The 22,428-nt window shown below is 38.7% G+C and overlaps 1 protein-coding gene across 7 annotated transcripts in view; it reads right to left on the minus strand.

The window, feature by feature from the left end:
* lama2 (laminin, alpha 2) overlaps positions 1-22,428 on the minus strand; it is a 207,461-nt gene that overhangs the window by 170,081 nt on the left and 14,952 nt on the right. For all 7 annotated transcript variants that reach the window (XM_065964195.1, XM_065964198.1, XM_065964197.1 and 4 more), the window contains exon 2: positions 1,228-1,398. In XM_065964195.1, coding sequence (XP_065820267.1) covers positions 1,228-1,398 — 171 coding nt within the window. The remainder of the gene's footprint in view (positions 1-1,227; positions 1,399-22,428) is intronic.

Consider the following 22,428-nt stretch of genomic DNA (forward strand, 5'->3'; position numbering starts at 1 on the left):
ACATTAAACAAGTCGATCTTCCTGCCAGAGACAAAAAATTAAGAAGGAACAGTTAGGAACTACATTTTTTTTTTTAAGCTTATGGTAAGATGAGGCACATTATATACCACTCTTACGTACAGTTTACCTCTAAATCATTGTCAGTTCAGTGTTTGTAAAACTCATTGAGCAATTCCATGTTTTAAAAGTTGAATTATTAATAGAGTTAAACTATTTTCAAAATTACTGCTATGGTAAAATTTTAACTGGTAAAATCTATTTGGAATACATATGAAGCTGAGCCTGGGAAAGGTTAGCATAGCATAGCAACTCGATGTTAGTGTTCTAGCTCTGTCTTTAGATAAAAAATATCTACCTCAACTTGATTGTTTAACATTTTGTTTTCAAGTTTATTATCTCTTTCTTTTGCTTTGGGTGTACTGAAAGGGTGTTTTTACCTTTACACAGAACCTTGCCTAGTGAGCACGTTTCCCTTTTAATGCCATTCTTATGCTAAGCTAAGCTAACCCTCTCCTGTGTCCAGCTTCATACTGATTGGATATAAATGACAGTGGTATCAATCTTCTTGTCTACTTGCGGTATAACAGCTAATACATATTTTTTCTGAAGTGTAGATATTATCCACTAACAATAAGACAGTCCTGCTAACTGTTAGCATAGCAAAGCGACTGGAATGAAACTGACCATTAAACCATACAAATCTCAGCTCTAGATTGAGAGGTGTTTTAAGATCACAACTTCCTCCTCAGGTCATCTTTATGATTCATGTCTTCTCATTCTGTCAGTCTTTTACTTCTCTTCTTTTTTATCTGTTTTACTGCGTCTTTTGCTTTTTAACTAACCCAGGGTAGCTAATCAAGTACCAAACCGAAATTGGACTCACTAGCTAATAAACTCTCTAACATTGGTTGACTGACTCATCACTGGTAACTACTCTGATGACTGATCAGTCGGCTGTTTTGACTGGCTGAGCTGTTAGCTGTATCATTGATTGCTTGAAGAGCAACCGGTTAGCCTGTTAGCTTTTGAATTATGATCCAGGGCTAATTTAGAATTGTCCTCTCGTCACGTCGAGATTGATTCCTCAATTCATTTGGTAATTATTATTTCAGACAAAATGATTGGTTAACATCTGGCCAATTGGGGGCTAATGAACTAATCTAGCATGAATAATGAAGGTAATCAGCGTTTCTGTAAGTGATCTGTGGGTGTGTGGATCTTTCTTACCAAGCGGTTTGGGGCTCCTTTGGTTGCAGATTCGACACTGTGGGTTTCTGATGGGCTGGCCGGGTACGTGTTCCACCAGCTTACAGAACATCTCTGGACCCAATAAGCCACAGGTAGCGTTAGCTTCTATGTCTGCCATGGAGGCCAGGTTCAACACAGCAGGAAATAGACCTGAAATGAAAGCACAATTACTTGAAGATACGGATGGTCAGAAATGAACTGGTTAATGCATTAGTGCTGATATCTGTTGGACTAATAGATGCATTATGTACTTTTATGAATACACAAAGAAATGTCAAGAGCCAATAGTTTTTTTAGGAACAAAAGGTTATGCCTGACAAAAATTGATGATCAATATTATGAAAATCAACCGTACTTCCAAAATGTCAAAGAAATCCTTTAAAGCCATTAAATGTCAAAAAGATGTGAGCAAGAAGTTGACGTATTGATAAACAGAGACGGTGCTAAAAGTTTAGCTTACTTGTACAAAAATCCTCACTTGCCTCAAGATTAATCCTGCATCCTGTTGTGAACTCGAAAGGAACACTGACAATAGCAGGTTGTCGTGATGGCAACGATGTTTTAATGAAATCATGTTTCTGTGTAAAGACTTTTGCTCAAATGTATAATGCAGCGTAGCATAAGGTTCCATCTGTTACTTTTTACACGCCAGTGTTGTAGTACTTGAGTGCGAGTCCTGGACTTGAGTCCGACTTGAGCCCTGATTTTTTAGGGCTCCAGGACTGTTGACTTGGACTTGAACTGATTCTCCACCATTGACTGCATTCAGGCTCCGAAGATGGAGAGGAGGACTAATTTATTGATAGAGACTCACTGTTATACCCTTCTTAGACCTCGGTACATAAACATGAAGACTCATACATAATATAGAGTTAAAGCTCAGCTTAAAGGTACTAAACATTAATTAATTAATTATTGTGCTAAAGTGGAGAACTGTAGCCCATCTTGGAACTTTGTTGAGGACTTCAGACTTTGACCAGGACTCAGTTAATGGAGACTGGAGACTAAACTCAGACTCAAGGTTTGGTGACGTGAACTGCTACACACATAGGAAGACACATGACTGACAAATAAGTCCATTCAGAGCAGCTCAAATGAAGTCACTGGCTTTATTCTTTCAAAGCAATAAAAGGTAAATTGCCAAAAAGCTGTTCTGTTTTTAAGAACATCCAGCTCATCCTTTCTTTCACAGGGCTATTTTTTTATTTATTTCATACCACTGTATATTTCTGTGTTACTCTGTGTTTTCTTGTAAGCCAGCTCCACTGGTATGCAATGTTCTTTATGACTAATTATCTTGGAACATGAGGGGGAGGAAAGGTGTTATATGTCCAAGTTAGTTAATCTGGATGTATTTTTGGTACAGTCTAATGCAGTTAACATCTTTCATGCTTGAGCAGAATATAAACTTAGAGAGAATACATTAGGGCTGGGTACTGTCAAGAACCTCACAATTCAAATTGATTTATCTTTTTTGGGTAACGATTCAATATTGATCAATATGCTTTGATATCAATTCAATAATATGCATAAATGACAGAAACACCCAGACAATTAAAAGGCATGTCACTATGTCTGACTAAGAGGGTTTTAAATAGTTCAACCATAATGGGGCTTAGAACATGCCTTCGTTTTTGATAACTGCATAATCAATGTCAGTAGTGCATTGATGAATCTGTAATTTGACTCAAACCTAAAATACATCATGAAAACCCTCAGAATGACACAGATGTTGTCAGGACATTGTTGGAAGTCTTCAACAAAGTTATGCTGTGCGAACATGAATCTGTTTTCCCCCCTTAATGCCCGTATGGTAGGTCACGATATTAAACCAATACAAAATCATAAAGGAGCCATGAAATAGGGCTGTGCAAAAAAAAAACTGATACAGCAAAGATTTGCAATATGTTTTTTTATGAAAGCGTCTTCTGATAACATTTGACATGAGTTGGTGCAAAACAATTTAGAACTACTGTTTGATTGATATTTGTCTTTTCTTTAATACCATTTAATTTGTGATTTCTGTTCAAAAAATATGAAAAATAAATAAATCCCAAAGCAGTAGTAATAATTCAAAAGGCTTGTTTTTCCACCCACACGTCCAAAACCCAAAGAATTTACTTTCATTTTAGGTGAGAAAATATTTATATCCGAGTTGACTGGAACCATCATCCTAGGTGTTATTAAACAGATCCTTTGCATATTTCTGAGGGGATAGTTCCTGTACAAAAAGTCACAGTGCTGCTCCTCTGCACATCATCAGACTCTGCTCACCTGCGCACACAGATGCTGCTCATCAGTAATCCAGCCAGCATTAGAGCTTCTCCTTGTCACCCACACAATGCCAGATCGTTCTTCACCTCAATACAAGATTCTCCAGCACATTCACTTGGACCGATTACCTGTTGTCGACCCTGTTTGCCCCTGACCAGCCGGGATATAACAAGCAGACTTGTCATATCCCGGAAAAAGCCTGAGCCTTCGTTAGTTCATTCTCTGTCCTCCTGTTTCCTGTCTACCTCTCACCTGGGCTGTTTGGCTTTTGCCCACATGAGCTATAAAAATATAAGTTTTCCTTTATTTATCTGTGGCTTTCTGCTACACAAGACTCTCCCTGTTTGTCACTGTGTGGATCTCATCCTGATAGATCATGTAGTTTTGTGTCACAATGTTCAATCAACTACTTCTGTAACCTACCAACTAGTGAACCCACCCCAAAAGCAGTCAGTTCGGGTTCGAATCTGACCTGTGGCTCATTTCCAACATGTCATTCCCCACTCTCTGACTCTGTCCAATGTGTCCTACCTCTAAAATAAAAGCATTAAAGCCCAGAAATAATCTTTAAAATAAACTACTACTGTAATTTTTGCACATGCCAGAAAATGGGTTACTCCTCACATCCAGTACATAAAGTAGCTTGTACTATCCAGAGCCAGAGAGCTGTAAACAAAATGAACAGTATTTATGTCTGCATGTCATCACCGAACATATGCACCATGAGAAGACTTGTACGTTTTCCAAATTCTCATATGACTCCTCTGAGTTGTTCCCATAGTAAAAGCACATTAGTCTCAGTGTTAACAGTAAGCTTGTTGGCTTTCCAAGTATAGGAATGCTCAACATACCGCTCACATGGTTCACATTTCCTGTCTGAAAAACACATGCAGGAACCGTATTCCATCACATCTCATAGTCCTGGTTTAGGGTCAACAGCTTTCCAAGTGAAACAATATACTTACAGATAAACATGAACACAGAGACCAGTTATTTTATGATAAGACAGATGTGAAGTAAAGATCAGATACAAGAGGAGGAAAAAAGTGTAAAGAAAACAGAGCAGCAGCATGGGTGTATGTCCAGATGAGTCCAGCTGTTTGGCCCAGTGTCAACACTGATGAACCGTGAAGAACATCTGAGACGTCCCTCTCACACACGTGTACACATTCTCACACAAATACTCACAACATCTCCTAATTCTACAGACACAAAGTCAAACACACATGCCTTCAAATGTCTCAGATATCAGAGAATCTGCGTCTGGATTTCAATAACACTGTATTTACATTTACTGGAAGTTCCCAGGAGGTAATGACCAAATGTGTTACAGTTATACTTCTAACATGGTCATAACTTGTTCAGTATAGAAGTCATTGATTAAAACTAAAACTACTCATTTATACTTTTGATGTTAACAGTGATTGAAATTATTGAAGGGTTGCTTGTGGTGCCAAAGCTAAAGCCTGTTCTCCTGGGCTGCACCTCTTTAAGCCTTTTAAGGTCATGTGACCTAACACACTGACCCTCATTAATTGATTGCAAAACATGACAGATAGGTTTGGTATTAAACATCCAAAACAAGCAAACAAAAAATGATAAATATCACTTGCAGAAACACCTGGCTAGTAGAAAAAGTACCTTAAAATTAGCACCTAATGACAGCACTTATTTTTTTTTAAAGTTGCATTACATGGCTGCATTTTCATTGTTGTTAAATCAAGTACGTTCAAGAAAAAGTTAAAAAAGCTAAAATTATACCCTTGAAATGAGGAGCTAGTTTTGATAGGATATTACAGTTTTGCAGCTTTAAATAAATTTGATATCAGTAAACCACACTTTGTGTGGCACATTATCCAAATAGAAAAACATATGTTACACACACACAGGGGCTCTCTGTCTGTGTCGTTGCAGGTTAGTTATCATCCATTCATCTATAAATAATACAACCCTCCCTCGTTGCACAACAAACAGTATTGACACATATATTGGTAATTCCCAAATCTGAAAAAGAAAAGGTGAACTCACTCTCAGTCCCTCAGCTTGAACACTGTACTGATAATAAAGCTGCTTCTATTTATGCTTTATCGACATCTTTTCAGTTCCATCTTTTCATTGTGGCACAAGTTTTTGAGACGCTTCAAGACTCAGTGTCTGATATTTGGCTCCTATCTCACAAAGTCGAGTCAGTGGAGAGCAGGTTGAACCCTCTTCACTCTGCTCTATTCTTCCACATTGTCAAAGTGACAGAATGCAAAAGAGAAAGTGTTTGAACAAATTTATAGCTGTATACAAAAGTCGACTGAATCTTATCATCCAGGCAACAGTGTGCACCATCTTGTTGTCGAAGTTTCCAGCACAGGAAATCCTGTAACCAGACATCAGTGGAAAAATATGGAAGTGAAGGCCTTAATACAAGATCAAAATGTTTACTTTGATGAACATATTTTCACGCTACTTTGCCATACCGTTTCTAAACTACTGCCTCCTGCTTCTGCCAGAAAACCAAGCCAACATCCTGCTTATTCCTGGGTTTGATCCACCACATGAAGGGGTCCCCAATCAGTTACAAATGAGTGTGGGGGGAAAACGCTGCACTCTTTATTAGTCATTTAACTTGATTTGGTGACAGCTCACACCTTAAGCTTCCTGTAAGCTCTGCATGTTTGATTTAGAGAACAAGGGAGTCAAAGTGGAACTTCTCTGCATCAGACTTACACGACCAAATAAGTCGCCGAGTAATTCCAATCAGGACTCTGCCAAGTGACTCCAAAAAGACACCAAGTCTTCCTGTTAACAACTTTCAGTCCCAGAGAAGCAAACTTCTTATTGACTGGGAAAAACTCCAACTCAGTGTCACTCAGCTTGTGAGTATCCCTACACCCACCAAGCACCCACTACTACCCAGGATTACTCGGGGAAAAGGAAAAAAAAAAAAGGTACAGCCCATCTCCAGGACTTTGGTTGCAGAGTTGTGCTGAGACTGAGACCGGTTCAATCCCGACCAGAGAGTTGACGTCCCATATATCAAGAGCCATGTCACGAGGCCGAGGACAACTCTGTACCACTCTGACTTCCTACAGATAACACTTTTTGTCTCTAGACTTAAATGTAGAATAGTAAGGTGAGGTATAAAAAAAAGTGACAGTGGGGGCTGGCCAGAGACAGGGTTCATATTTCAAATTCACTAAATGACAAGGACACAAAGACTGTCTGCCTACGGCTGTACGACTGCCACGCACACACACACACATACTTGCACACATTGATCTACTCGGGTTCGTCACCTTTCATTCTTCTCTCTCTCTGCTCTGATAACCATGGTAACCTGTCTGTCTCTCTGTCTGTCTCCGCCCCGGTAACCAGATGTCTCAGAGGATTTACTGCCACACAGGCTCCACATTATAATACTGTCAGAATGTATGAGCACACGCAGGGACAGTCAGGCCAATGTCATTGCCAAAGAAGTCGTTTCAACACCCAATCACTGATCACGAGGCGACATTTGTGGAATGCTGGGCAATTTATTTCCATTATAATACAGACATATCTCTGAGAGCATTTCAATATATATATGACATGAAGTGTTCTTTACTAGGAATGTTCACGATAAGACGACGAGACAATTCAATATTTTCACCTTTACTCTTTGGCAACAGAATTACTCATCAGTTAAATTAATATCAGTATTGTATTCATTGGGGCTCTGGAGGCACAGTGGTTAGTGCGCGCGCCCCATGTGTGGAGGCTGTGGTCCCCCAAGCGGGCGGCCCGGGTTCGAATCCAGCCTGTGGCTCCCCTCCCGCATGTCATTCCCCGCTCTCGCTCCCTGATTTACGGTTCTATCCACTGTCCTGTCTCTCCATCAAAGGCACAAAAAGCCCCAAAAAAATCTTTAAAAAAGAAAAAAAAAAAATATATATATATGTATATATTGTATTCCCTGAGTCCCACACTACCTGTTAAATGTTGTGTCTAAGCTCTAATGCAGCCACCCGCCACTAGAGGCTGGGGCTGTAGCTCTAGTTAATGGGCCTTTCATAGGACTCAGCTAACGAGTCCTATGTGACCATCATTGATCATTAGCATGCTATGCTGTGCGCATTTAGTCAACTAAACGGTTTAATGTCATCAATGCTGCTAGTTGGCACAAGAATGTCTGGTTACTGGTCGATTAAACAAAGTCATTTTGGCTTTTGATGACAGTTGAATGTTATGCACAAACGGAAACACAGCCAACCATGACTAGCTGGGGCTGTAGCCACAGACTGGCTGTAGCTCTGGTAAATTGGCCTGCTCTCCTTGCTCTACAATGCAGCTGTAAAGAAGCACAGTGAACGGACAGTATCTTAAAGGAGCAGCACGGTTTGGCATTATTTTGATAATGGAGAGAAAATTTAAGCAGACTGTCTCTGGTTTAACCGGCATATTTCTCAGAGAGATGCAGATTCACATTTAGCAAAGGCATGTGGATGTTAAGCTGAAGACTGAAGGCTGGCGGCGCTTTCGTTGCTAACGTAAGCCACACTCTGCAAATCAAATGAACTTCAATAAAACCAGGTGCTTAAAACATTTTTTTTCAAAAACATGCTTTTTAAATGTGGTCCTTGTGTTCTAAAAGAGAACTTCAGACTGCATTTCTATCTATATGGCAGATCACATGCAGATATTGTTTTAAAAAAGGGACAATACTGAAGAAAGCTGCTCATCAAAGTGGTAAGAAGGACAATAAGAAATCAATATGGGACTTTAATCTACACTTAAGGGGAAAATGTCAACTCATGACTGGATTTCCAGCAGATTTGGGATGACAGCATATTCTTTTTTATTGCATAAAGGCTTCTGATTGCATTATGAATAAAACTTTATTTGCTTTTTCTGTCACAGCAGACGATGACTCTGCACTGCCTGCCCTGCTGTGTGTGTGTGTGTGTGTGTGTGTGTGTGTGTGTGTGTGTGTGCTTATGTGCATGTGTGTGTGATGGATGTGTTATTGTTGAGTTTTGAGGCTAGATGTATGCTTGATGGAATAAGAAGAAGGTTGAAAAAGACAGGATCATCTCTCTCTCTGCATCTCTCCTCTGTCTCTCCCTCCATCCCGAGTTGTTTTGCGGTGAGAGAGAAAGAAGCAAGAGAGGAAAAGATGGAGAGATTGATGCAGATGGATGGAGGGATTCCCAGAGAAAGATAGAGTGTTGTTTAAAAGGGTCAGGGCCAGCAGACGAATGAGGGATGAGGACGCGATAATCCTGTGTACCCTCTCCTATCCTCACACAAACACAACCTTTACATACAGCTATAACACAGAGTAGTGTGTGTGCATTCAAAAATATGCACAAATATTTAAACACTTTCTTACGATAGTCCCTATATAAATTAATACAAAATGTTACAACTGCTAGTGTTTTATAGAAAAATGTATCTACAATGCAGACACTCAGATATGCACAAATTAATATGCATAAAACACCCAGATGAATTTGAGCAATAAATCCAGATTTTCTTCAGATGACAAAACACTAATCAGTCCTGGACCTCGTCCACAGCTTTGTGAGACACTCCAAGAAAACCTAGCCTGCTTTGTTAACTCAGATGTGCTCCAGAGACCTGAAATACAATTTGTCTTCTGCCTCTGAGTTTCAAGAACAAGGCAATCCAGGAAATGATTTTTTTATTTATTTATTTTTTAACAACTTAACAAGGACAAAAGAATTCAACACATGGCCCCAGATGTGAGCAAAAAAAACCCCTCAAAGTTTCTTTAAACAGGTGAAGAAGAGAAAGGTTGTGTCTCCTCACACATTCCGGAGATCACAGCTTAATGGTTTTTCTCTGAAGATAACAAAAGGATCAACCTTCTGCTGACAATTAAAGAAGCACAATTGTTTTCTTGAGATGATAGCATCTTAATAAACGATTTCCCCTCTGTCTGTGTCTGGGCATTCTCACAGTAATATACCAAAAATGACCAAACCAAGCTTCTCCTTCAGTCAACATGATAAACATTTAAATGCATTATTTCAGATGGCAAGGCTTATTTCTCATTAAAGAAACAGTAAATGAACAAGTGTTTTGAATTATAAGCACAAACAACAAAAAGAAACAACCATTATAAGAGAAATGAATAAGTTGTTAAATCAGGGTAATTTAGCTTAAAAATGATGCACCATATACATGCAGAAATACAAAAAGGTTTTGGCATTGGCAATCTAAGGGTTAATCATTTTTATTCTGCAGTCTTGATATCAGAACATAATCTCATATATCTTTTAATCTTGTTCTTTTTTTAAAGTTAGATAAAGGAAAATGTGCTTCCAGAAAAGGACTTAATATGTAAGCTCATAGCTTTAAAACAGCAAGAGCACAAACAACATTTTTTTAGCTCAAAATAGGAAGGCAATTACAGGATATGCTGAGATCAAACAGATAACGTATTGCACATCAGGTTCAAAGAGAGATAAGTATTCTGCTGATTTTTAGGACTTGATTGAAATCTGACATCACCAGAACAATTTGTGACCTGAGTAAAATTATTAAAAGCTCCTGATGTAATCTCGATGGTGAAAACAGTGTTTTCTTGCTACCTTGATATGGTACAGAATCAATATAAGTTTTAGTCACGACTAGTGTCACTCATAAAATACGAAAATGGGTGGGTGGAGGATGGCACCGATAGCCTAGTGTTTATGTCATGAACCCAATGTATGGAGGTTAAACTCCTCATCACAGCGGCCATGGGTTCAAATCCTACCTCGGCCCTTTGCTGTGTGTCATCCCCAACTCTCTCCTCCAGAGATTTCCTCTCTCTCTTTTCAGCTGTCCTATCCGATAAAGACTTTTAAAAATATGTGTATATATATCGCAAATCAAAAGGTTTGAATATAGAATATCATCAGTCAGTCAACTTAATCAAACCACACACAGACTGTTACACACACGTCACTGTTGATCTGACCGACTGCTGCACGTCAAAACATTTATTTATGAAAAAAGTTAAGCAATGCTCACAACTGACAGAAAAGTGTATTATTAAGCACACACACACACATCCACAGCTGTCAGTGTCCCTGGTTGCTTCGTGTCGTTTCTATGGTGACATAGTTTTAACTGGCATATTGGATAAATTGACTATTTCTATCAGAAGGTAGGATACATTTTCTGAACATTGACTAGTTTGGGGTTCATGTAACTCTCCGTCTCTGCAGCCATACAAAGTACCACATTCACACAGTTTGTCATTCGTTTGTGTGACTTTTTAACTTGTGCTTAAACCGTTTTTTTTTTTTGTTTCCTTCATCCGTTTATCCTGGGACTTAAACTAAACACAGAGTAATAACAGACTGAGCTGGGCTTGCACATCTGAAGCTTTGGATCATTGCTACATACAGCATGCTGCCATAAAGCTCTCTAACTCCGACTGCTACAACTATTAACATCAGTCTGACATTTATTATCATTATTATGAATGTTAATTATAGCAGTTCGAGTCCCATTAACATTATCAGTCCTCCCCATGTTATGGTCAATCTAGCTGTTTCTTTTCAGAATAGACATAATAGACAAGTCCATTGGATTATCACACTTTGCTTTTTCTTTCTTTCTTTTAATTGATTTAACCAGGAGAACCTCGTCCTGGCCAAGAGGGACAGCAGCACAACAACAAGTTACAGACATAAAACACAGAGGAATTACAAACACAGTTTAACATGTCTTGAGTCACAGAGCATCAAGCTTCTCCAACCTGAAGCATCTTTCTGCTTAATGCAACACACACATAGTAGCCATTGGTCTGTTCTATTTGTTGCTGTTGTTGTTTCTCTGTTTGTTGGTCTCTTTCTGTCCCTCAGTAGATGACTGTTCATCATGAGTTTGGTTCTGCTCGAGATTTCTGCCTCTTATAAGGCAGTTTTTCCTAACCATTGTCATTGTCAAGTGTTGCCAAGTGCTTTGCTCACGGGGGATTCATGTTGAGTCTCTATAATTAATACAACAGAGTGTGGTCTAAACCTGCTATTTTTGTATATTATTATATATTGAGATATTATTTGTTATTAATGAGCGCAATAAATAAAAAAATGAACTTCTTTACATGTAGAGACTTTTTGTCATTAAGGAGGAGTTTGGTAGAATAACCTACTTTAGTGTTTTTCTCTCCAACATCAACGTTAAATGTGTAGCTGACAAAACAATGGACAATGAAAGACACTAAGTATACTGATGATGTGTGTTCTGGTTCTTCTATTTTCTGGATTTTGTACAGGATCTTGACTGGCACCCCAACATAGTAAAAGAATCGGATGTGTCACTTTGGCTCTGTCTTTTGAAGTGTCACAGTGTATAGCATTTCAGGGTAATTTCAGTGTAAAGAACATTTTAGAGGACTTATTTTAGTTTCAGTATTGTTTGAGACAAAGTTGCACATTGTACATAACATACTGTCTCTGCCTTTGGCTGACTTTTTCTCTTTCAGCCTTCCCCTGCCCCCTTCCTCAATCCCTACACGCCTTTGCTGTAAATAAAAATAAACTTTAAGTTACTTTGTTGTGATTTGAGTGGCGCAATGAGAGTTATAAAATGTGCATTATTCCATACATTTGTATCCCAGTCTGTATCTCATACTTTACATCTGTTGGCTGCTCATCTGTCGACCTCCAGGGGTTTTCAGGGAAAGCTGAAATGAAAACTAAGTCAACATCCTGCTCTCACAAGGACTTCCTGCCCCGGGAGTGTGTGCGCGTGTGTGTGTTTCTTATTGTGTGAGTGTGTGTGTGTCCCCATCAGCAGTGAAGCTCCAAAGACAAATAAAAGAAGACATTTGGCCACCCTGCCTTGAGAGACAGCAATGAATTACTTATTATACAAAGAAAATCAATGAAAAAAAAGAGGTTAAAGTATTTGTAAAAGAGAAAGCATGAGATTGTGGACTGATCAGACAGGCCATGACATCGCCACATCCCACTCCTTGACGCTCTTTCAATTAAAATTAATTTCCTCGGCCCTACACCGGCATGACAAGATCTCCGTTTTATTGCATAATGTCACATATTGTGTCTGCTAAAGGCTGTGATTAAACTGCAATGAAGACAGAACCAGGAATACTGAGGATAGCAAAGAGTCTATAACCGTTTGTTATTGTAACATAATGCACTTTATTAAATACAACTACAAGTGCTGCAAAATATAACTCATTTTGAAAGGTTTCCTCCATAAATCATGGTAATTACAGTAAATAATGCTTACGTTTTTTATTTAACTGTACTTACTGTTTTTAGTCAGGAAATTGAGCCTACAAGTTTTAGTGTATAATTTCAATTGCATCCAATTTCTTGAATTAGAGACCAGACTAACATGTTATCCTTCTCCAGATGGCCACACACTCATCAAGAGGAAGAGAGGCATGTGTGCTTAAGTATGTGTGTTTGTGTTTGTGTTTGTGTTTGTGCGTGTCTGCGTGGTTGATCTTTGCAAATGCTGCCCTCTTCCAGACGGTCATAAACTCAGACTAAACAGGAAAACCGCAAAGTTATAGACACTTAATCCCCCTACTTACACACACACACACAATCACAAACAATGTCAATGAACTGACCTTGTCTGCTGGAGGCTATACGGTGATCACTGTGCTCCTAACTGGCAGGGTGTCTGAGTCTAAACTGTCTCCCAGGAGGCCCGCTGGTTTGCCCTGCACTCAGATTCATTTTGCAGACTGGACTGCGGGCTAAATTAAAACATATAGCCAAGGTCAGAACCGTGGGAGGGCTTTGGGCAACTTAACACAGCCTTTCTGTAAATCCTTAATAATGAAAAAGTATATTTCAATATCAAACTCTTCTTCTGTTAATTGTCAAGTTCAGCTCCCCTTACAGCTGCTGCCAATCTTTGCATTGTAGCAAGCTAGTTAATAAAGGAGATAACATTAAAAATGACTGGTAGGTTTTTTTAGTTTTTGTGAAACTACAGCAGGGATGCATTGGTTCACCATCAATATCGGGCCTGTTGACAGACATTGCCCCATCGGCAAATAATGAGGCATGAACCAATGTAGCCAACGTTTATCTGTTCTGTCATATCAATTATTTGCTGGCATCTAGTTCCCCTAACTCCTGATTCAGGGAAGAGGTTTTTTTTTGTTGGACATCTGTTGGATAACCTTTGATCTGTTTTCATTGTTAAACATGAGAGAAAATGTCGGCATTTTAAGTGTCCAACATCAAAATAAGTATTGAAATAAATATCGCCATCATAATCAACAATTGGCTACTTTGTTATTTTACACATATCAGCTCTGATTTTCTCAGTCGGTGCATCTCTAATTGAAACTAAAAGATGTCGCTAAAGCTGGGTCCTCATTCATAGCTAATAATGTCAATTCCCTGAGCTTTATCCGTGCTTCGCCCGATTTTTTGTTTACCTTATAGCCTCAAACGGTGACCAGGGACCTTCTTTACCTTCGACTGCTGAATCCAATAGGCCTTAATTTAAATGTGCCTGTTTGAACATCATAAATGATCACCTTCTTATTATAATACAGATTTTCTATTATAAATATACAAAGATCTAAGACTTGTGAGAAATTGGAGCAAAAACAAAAGTGTTGTGTTAGTATTTTTGTTCAGTTGAAGTTAATAAATAAGAACAACGAACACAAAGCATCTGGAGTTTGATCATCTCATGTGAGGTCAATAGCATGCATTAGAACGTTTGATTTTCTCGTGTGTACTTTTTCTTTTAATATCTGTTCATTATGTCTACAGAGGAAAAAGTATTCAAATCGAAGTCTACACTCGCACTTTTCCAACTGTAAGTGGAAATCCAGAACCTGGGAAAAAAAAAAATAATGTTGAATCATCCAAAAATACAGGGAACACCAGGGCCCAGGACGGGTATGTTTATGAGCAATAACTCCTGGATAAGTGGTGGAAGTGATTTAGCTGCGCTGAGACCAGCCCAGCAGTAAATCTATCCTGCAATGGACCAACTGCTCCCATAGACACACAAACACACACACACACACACACACTGTCCATACCTGATGAGGCAGTGATGAGGACTTTGTTAAATCATCCACAAGCACCTCAGAGAGACCAGTGTGTGTATGTGTGTGTGTGTGTGTGTGTGATTTAAGTGGGATCTCATCTGTGCTAGCCTTGGTAAGTGCTTACAGTCCAGCCTGCAGCCAAGGCCACAACACAGACAAACACAGACATAAACAAAAACACACACACACACACACACACACACACACACACACACACACACACACACACACACACACACACACACACACACACACACACACACACACACACACACAGAGTCTGGGGGATCTGTTGGTGTTTGTAATGAAAACATGCCATTGAGTAGATTTACAGGAGAGAGCAACTTGACCCCTGGCCCCAGAGAGATTTATCCTTGGTAGAGGATCTAATCTTCTCATGGCTACAAGCACTACTTTCTGTTCACAACCCCACAACAATCAAGGGAATAGAAAAGAATAAAACAGAGTAGGCAGTTGTTCCTCCTCACACTGCTGACTGCTCTTGCTTTATGTCCAAAGCGTTTCCTGGAGATACAGTCAGGCTTCAATTACTGATCAGGCTTTAAAAGCATCTATGTGACCCTTTATCTTCAAGAGAAAACAAAGAAACAGCTCAACCTCACAAAAGCTGAGGTTTTTTCCAATCCATTATAGATAAAGCTGGTCGCAAAAGTGTTGTTTGCAGAAGTAGCCTAAATGTTTGCAATTCAAAAGATAGAAAATGTGAACTTCCAGATTGTGAAGTAACAGAGAGACTGATGAAGACCTCATGAACCTAATTCATAATCGACTTTTAATGGGTTTTCTTTAATGCTGGCTGAACATGGGACCAAGTGATTTTCCTTTTAATGATGCCGATGAATTCCAGCTTTTGTAACACAGCCGATGCAACAGCATCCTCACCTTGGTGTTCAGTCTCTCTGCAATAGATAGTGACTACAAAGCAAAATGATATCATCAAGGACAGGGTTTTTTTTATCAATTATTTATTTCAATTATTTTATTTATTTATTTCTATCAATCTATAGTTTAACAGATCTTTGCAAACGTATTTCATCTAAATGAACTATCACTCTCCTTAAAGGGAGTCATTTTTATCCAAGATATTTGCAAAAAGAAACTAGTTTGATGCTTATGTGTAAAATCCTGCTTCTGTCCCTATTTCAACCAAAAATGACATATTCAAACTCACATTATGATTTGTTACACAACTGAAATGCTTTTGAGAACACACTTCTAAGCGTGATATTGTTGTAAAGTTATGTCTCCCAGGTCTCAGAACTACAAATGAAAACCAAGAAATGATGAAAGCTCAACTTTCCACATTTGTGACTCATTTGGAAAAGTAATGAAGGTGAAACAAGATATCTCATGTTTGATTGAAATTGATGCAGATGTTGTGGAGGATATGGAGGAGTGAGTTGGGGTGGAGGGCATGACTGTGACTACAGGCTTTGCTATGTGTGTAGGACTTGTGTGTCTACTTGTGTGTGTGTTTTGTTCATGTTCTTTATGCAGATGAAGATTGTGGGAGTGCAGGTCTGCCCACATCAAGTGTGTCTTCTGTTTGTCAGGTCAGGAAATAACATCATTCTCTAGATGCGCCTGGTGGGGTCACAAGGGATTGTGGGTAATTGGAAATCCAGATGGACGTGCATGAGCTTCCAGGAAGAAATGGTTACCACGGAAATCGAAATCAAACACACACGCCACAACGTTAATGGCGCTCATCTCCGTTGGTACACCTCTCTTATATTCTCACTTTTCTTTTTCTCTACTCATTCTCCTCATTGTTTCTCATCTCCTGGCCTCCTCCTCCTCCTCTTTTTCCCATTCAGCTGGCTCATGAATGACTTTGGGAGAGACAGGAAACAGTGTTCAATTGGCTATGGAGTTGAGTGGGTGGGTCCATGGGGACCAATCAACAAAGTATGTACAAAAGGAACAGCCAGTTGTCGTGAGTAATATTCACCGTACACGCACAAATTACTCCACGTCGTCTCCTCTGGGGAAGGACTTCTTCGTGTTATTTACGAGAACATGTCGAGCTACAATCTGAGACTGATGGAAACGAGCACAGGTGCCATTAGTCTCTTTTTTAGAACTGAGTCAGTTGGCAGTGCTACAAAAGATCATAGGATTAGTCGGAACAGTTTTACAGTCTGTTGACAGCAGACACAGCCAGTATTCTGAGACTCGACACAGATAACATCATTAACAGGCCAAATACAAGTACAAAACAGATGTTTCACCTGGTTTGCTTACACGACATGTACATAAATCTACTGACAGAACCCAGCGTATATCAACAATTGTTTTCTATCATTCTCAACTAACCTGTATTCCTAACAGATAACACCCTCAAGATCAACGTTGCAATGACTTTCTTAATCATTCACACAGCTTCACCTGGCAGCTTACTTTCTATTAGACTCCATAAATATATAAATATAAAATATAAAATATAAATATATAAAATATAAATATAGCATTTATTTATATTTATTGCATCCCATTAATCCAGCCATACAGATATACCTAATAATTCACTTTTTTTTGGCTACATCTGTAAATTTTGCAATTACTGTACATAGCACAGAATTACTGTACATAGCACAGACTCTTGCACTCAATTACTGTACATAGCACAGACTTTTGCACTTTCTGCTTATTTGCACTTCTGGTGAGATGCCAAACCTCATTTCGTTACTCTATACTTGTATATGTGTAATGACAATAAAGTTGAATCTCATCTCATCTCAATCTCATCTCATCTCATAAAACTCAGTTAGGCCCTCTTATTGTGGCTACATTGATCTTCTTCCCCATACACTTTCCTTACACGATTGTCGTCTGTTAAGCCTTTTTTTTAGATGAATCAGATTGCGGTGTCAGTGACGAGGACAATAATGAAAAAAAGAAGTTAGTTATCACAGTGAAAACAATCAGAGAGGAAAGATCCCACTGTTGATTCCACAAGGTAAACATGTCTTAACATGTGAGGTTTTTCTTTAAAAAAAACAACTTTTGGTGATCAACTTCTCAGTCCAAACTTAAAAATTTGAACAAAACAAACTTGTGGAAGCATCGATCCACAAGTACCAGCGCACACAATTTCCCAGTCACACAAAGGTCTCATAACAACATGAAAACATATTGATTTCTGGCTCTTTGGCCCCCTCACAGGGAGGTCAGGTGTCAGGGCCAGCTACAGTCGAGTGATGGCGGATGATCTTACATTGTAGTGGCTCCCTTTGGGAACTACTCTACCGAACCCTCAGAAGAAAGGTGGTAAGAGGCAGAGAGAGCTCAGCAAGTCTTGCAGAGCAGCGGCTGACCAACATGTGAATCATTGTAACTGGAAAAACCCAGTAGCCAGTGCATACACACTGTCTAAATTATTCTATGGATGTTTTTGAAGTCAAATCTGTTTTGATTTGAGTTCTTATTTTATAGTATTTCCAATTAGTGTAGCAGCAAAAAAGAAATGTCTTCAACCTAAAAATTGGCTAAAGCTGTGACTTACATTACACTCTTGTTGTCCATCTCGTTGCTCTCAAACCTGTTTAAAGGACGTTTTTTGTTGCCAAGTGTTTTGCCCATAGTGGATTGATGTTGGCTCTCTCTAACTAACGCAAGAATATGGTCTTGACTTTCTATTTTTGTATATTTTCCTGAGATAACTTCTGTGTATTAGTACAAACTATTATATCACACCTTCTCTTTTATCCATCCAAAAGTCTAAGGCACTAGCTCTTTATTTAATAGCATAAATGATAAAGAAAAGAAGCAAATATTTAAACAGGCTGTAACCAGCAAATGTTAGACAAAAGCAGCTTACATGATTAATAAACTACCTTACTCGTTTAAAATTAATTATCGTGCATGCTCTCATCCTGATCATCAAAACCATGCACCACAAAAAAAAAGAGAAAAAAAGATTCTGAAGAAAGTGATTGTAAAAGAAATGGGCTTTCACATGCAGCATTAAATGATGGCTATAGATTTTGACAGGGCTGAACTACAGGTTGCTGACTCATCGTTTCTGACCAGCACTGATGACCACCCATCTGCTATTAGCTGGCCCCGGGGCTACTGCTAACTGCTCTGGCACGGGAAATGTTCAGGTTAGATTGAGCATGGCTGAATGTGTGTTTGACGATATAGAATCCATTACAGTGTGTGTGTGTGTGTGTGTGTGTGACTCCACAAATATATATTTAATCTCTTATGTTTGGGATTGTAAATTAAAAGTTTTTTCTCAGAGTTCAAACACAAACTTTATGATTTTTGATAAACATTCAGCCTCTTCTTCACAGAGACATAAATTGAGATACTCTTTTCTGGTCGAGTGTGTGTGATACAAGAGAGATAAAACTATGTGAGAGCGATGAGGAGAAATAGTTGCAAAGAAAAGAAAACTGGATGAGTGTACGCAGCATTAGTTTTACTGCAGTGCTCGTTCATGTTGCGAGTTTGCTTTCACTGATGCTCAGACATCCAGTTGACTATCCATTACAGCAATGCTTAGATACTTGTTCTGCACCTGTGCTTGTGTGTGTGTACTTGTGTGAAAGCGATGGAGAAAGCTGTGTGTGTGTGTGTGTGTGTGTGTGTGTGTGTGTGTGTGTGTGTGTGTGTGTGTGTGTGTGTGTGTGTGTGTGTGTGTGTCAGAGTATATAGCATTCATTACAGTGGCGCTACAGACAAACTGCTCCCTGGATAGACATTGATTTTCACCCAATGGATCTGACTGTTAGCAAACCTAATAGCTTGGTGGGTAATGGGTAGATGTTATGAATGAGCCCCTATGGGCAGGAAAGGAAGGAGAAGAAAGGCAAGTAAAGGAAAGGAAAGGAAGGGTTATAGGTAGCAAAACCAAAATATGAGGAAAAAAAATAAAAATAAGAGACAAATCGGAAAAGCTTTGGAAAAGCAGCGCTTAACGTGTAGAAAAAGATCAATTAGTCAATTGAAAGAAATAAATCAGCATCTATTTGGATAATTAATTTTAAGCTCAGGTTATTTTGAACTAAAATGCTACATTCGTTTGTCAGAAAGTGGTAAACTGTTTTTTGAGTTGTGGACTGTTTGTTTGGTGTGTGTGTGTGTGTGTGGGGGGGTTAGACACTGCGTTAGAATTATGAATGTTTGTTTTTCTAATTATATTCTGAATTTTCATTTAAGTATTTCAGGAATCTTTGAGCGCATTTCTTTTAGTAAATGGAATTTGTCTTTAATTTCAAATAGTAAAGTGGATATCTTATTTAATTGCGTGTTACAAGGAGGAGAGGAGAGGAGAGGAGAGGAGAGGAGAGGAGAGGAGAGGAGAGCAGAGGAGAGCAGAGGAGAGGAAAGGAGAGGAGAGGAGAGGAGAGGAGAGCAGAGGAGAGGAGAGGAGAGGAAAGGAGAGGAGAGCAGAGGAGAGGAGAGGAGAGGAGAGGAGAGGTATAGATCTCATGTGCTTTGAAAGGCTAGCTGCTATTTACCATTACTGCTAATAGGTTTCAAAAGGAAGCAAGTCGTTAGCTAAATGGATAGGCCCTAAATGACACATTACCATGTTAAAGGCTGATTCCGCTCGTTATAGGCACTCTCATTCCTCCATGCATCACCAGCAAGAGCTGTGAGCTGGCCACTGGTGCGCAGACCTGCTGCCTCAGCAAATACAGACACCGCCAGAGTAGGACCTGAGGGGCAACAGGACCAAGGGAAACAAATCTTCTGCTCTGTACTCTGCTCTTTCTTTTTGTCCCCCATAAGAACAGAGGTTTGTTGACAGACAAAACACAAATAAGCACTGGTTATTGTTTATACCTTATGAAGTAATTTTCCCTTGTGGAAAGGAAACGTAACTTGGGACTGAAGAGGTGTTTGATAGCATTAGAATAAAGCAACAAAGAGTACTGAGAGAAAAGATTAGAATGCTTCTGCAGTTCTGTTTGCAGTTTGTGAACAGCTGCTGAGTCTATGACACACACCATAGGCGTCTGTTGTGAAACAGATGGATTTTCTGCATTAGACACACTATATTTCAGAAAAAAAAACTAACAGAGAAAATGTTAAAGCAGTGACTGTGTAAGTTACACCATAATGTTGATTATCAAATTCATAAAGGACATTTCTCTCGCTGTACCTTGTTTCATACAGACTCATGATTTGTTCTTGTTTAGTTTAGCATTCTGTTGATTTGCTGAGTTACTATGTTGATATCCTTGAGTTTCTCACTCCCTATGTGTTATAGCAACTATAACAATCCCAAGTTGAGTTTTTAGTGTTACCGGTTTTATTTTGTAATTTTTACCCCCGTGTTTCATGTCTAGTTTTTCTTCCCGTGTTTGAGTGTTTTCCCCCGTGTGATGGTGTGAACCACCATTATAACACTGGTGTGTATTAAGTCTGTGTTCCTTCGCTTCTGTGTCAGTTCATTTCGTCTACCCTCCCTCCTTTCATGTTTGTAGATTTCCCCTTGTGGCTTCCAGGGTTTTTCCTTGTTTTTAGTTAACTTTTGTGTTAGACCTTTAGACATTTTATTATTATACTACTTATAATAAGTAAGCTTTAATTTTTGTCTTTTTGTTTAAATAAAATGTTTTTTAGTTATCTGCACTTGGGTCCAGTACCTTTGATTATTCAAACTTTGACAGACAATGCTCTTTTGACTATGGTGTTCCCCAGGGATCCATCTTTGGACCCGTTTTATTCACTATATAAACCTCCAACTAGGAAAGCTTGTCAGTAGTTTTAGCAACATCATTCATTTAAGCCAAATTACATTACAATTGCAAATGGATGACAGTACCATTGTATACCCATTACAGAAATGTAATTTTTTTTTTCAGATTTTTTATTATCTTTGTGTAGATTTGTGTTGATTTTAATGTTTCTTTTTGCTTTATATTTATATTTATTTATTGCTTTGTGTGCCTTATTTTATTGGACAGTAAAGCACTCTGAGTGGTGTATGTGTAAGGTGCTTCATATATCATTTTAATAATCACCTAAAGAAAAATAGCAGCAACGGTTGTAACCAAGACCTCTTTCAGCATGTAATCAGAATAAAAACTGAACCTGAAAGTATGCCAAGTACTTGCTTATTACAGTGTCATTCTTTGAGAAACGCTATTAGTCAGCAAACTACAACAATAAAGCCAAAATGAAATTGTGTATGGACCTTGGAGAGTGATATGAGAGGACCTAATCACACCCTCTGAAGATATGCTTACACTGTTGGTAAAGGATCACCAGTGGTTCAAACGGGATTAAGTGCTGTAATTATTTTGTTTTTACCCCCTTCCCCTAATCAACCTGGCCTACCTACTTGCATTTCATTTGATATCGCTCAACATTTTCCCAAGATGCATTGGCCCACAGTGTAGACTTTATTCAGCTGTTGGTTATGCAGCAGCCTGCCAATAATTTTATGTAGGCCACCTGGAAATTAGCTCCAGCATGGATCCACTGCTACTTCAAAAGTTTTGTGAATGTGATTTCAAACTGAAGGAGAAAATAATCTTTGCTTTTAGTGTAGTTTATGACATTTAAATAAAATCAAACCATCTGCTGTAGAAAGCGAAAAATATTCTCTTCAAAAAAATATTAAATCATATATCGTTGCTTGATTTTGACAAAAAGCATGATTATTTTGTTCAATATTGAGATCTCATCTATTTCGTCTTCTTGGCTCAGTCTGTACCAGACAAACACAGTTTGGGAAAAAAACTGCCTTTACATTAGTTCAGAATGTAGATGTCAAAACAGTTGAGTAGATGAGATCCGAACATTATATTTCGTTGGGTCTAGCAGTGAAGTGCATAATTGGAAACTGTGGACAGCATTGTCATCAAAATTTAAACTATCTGCAAACA

This window comes from Labrus bergylta, chromosome 15 (assembly GCF_963930695.1).
Source record: "Labrus bergylta chromosome 15, fLabBer1.1, whole genome shotgun sequence".
NCBI classification, from domain to species: domain Eukaryota; kingdom Metazoa; phylum Chordata; class Actinopteri; order Labriformes; family Labridae; genus Labrus; species Labrus bergylta.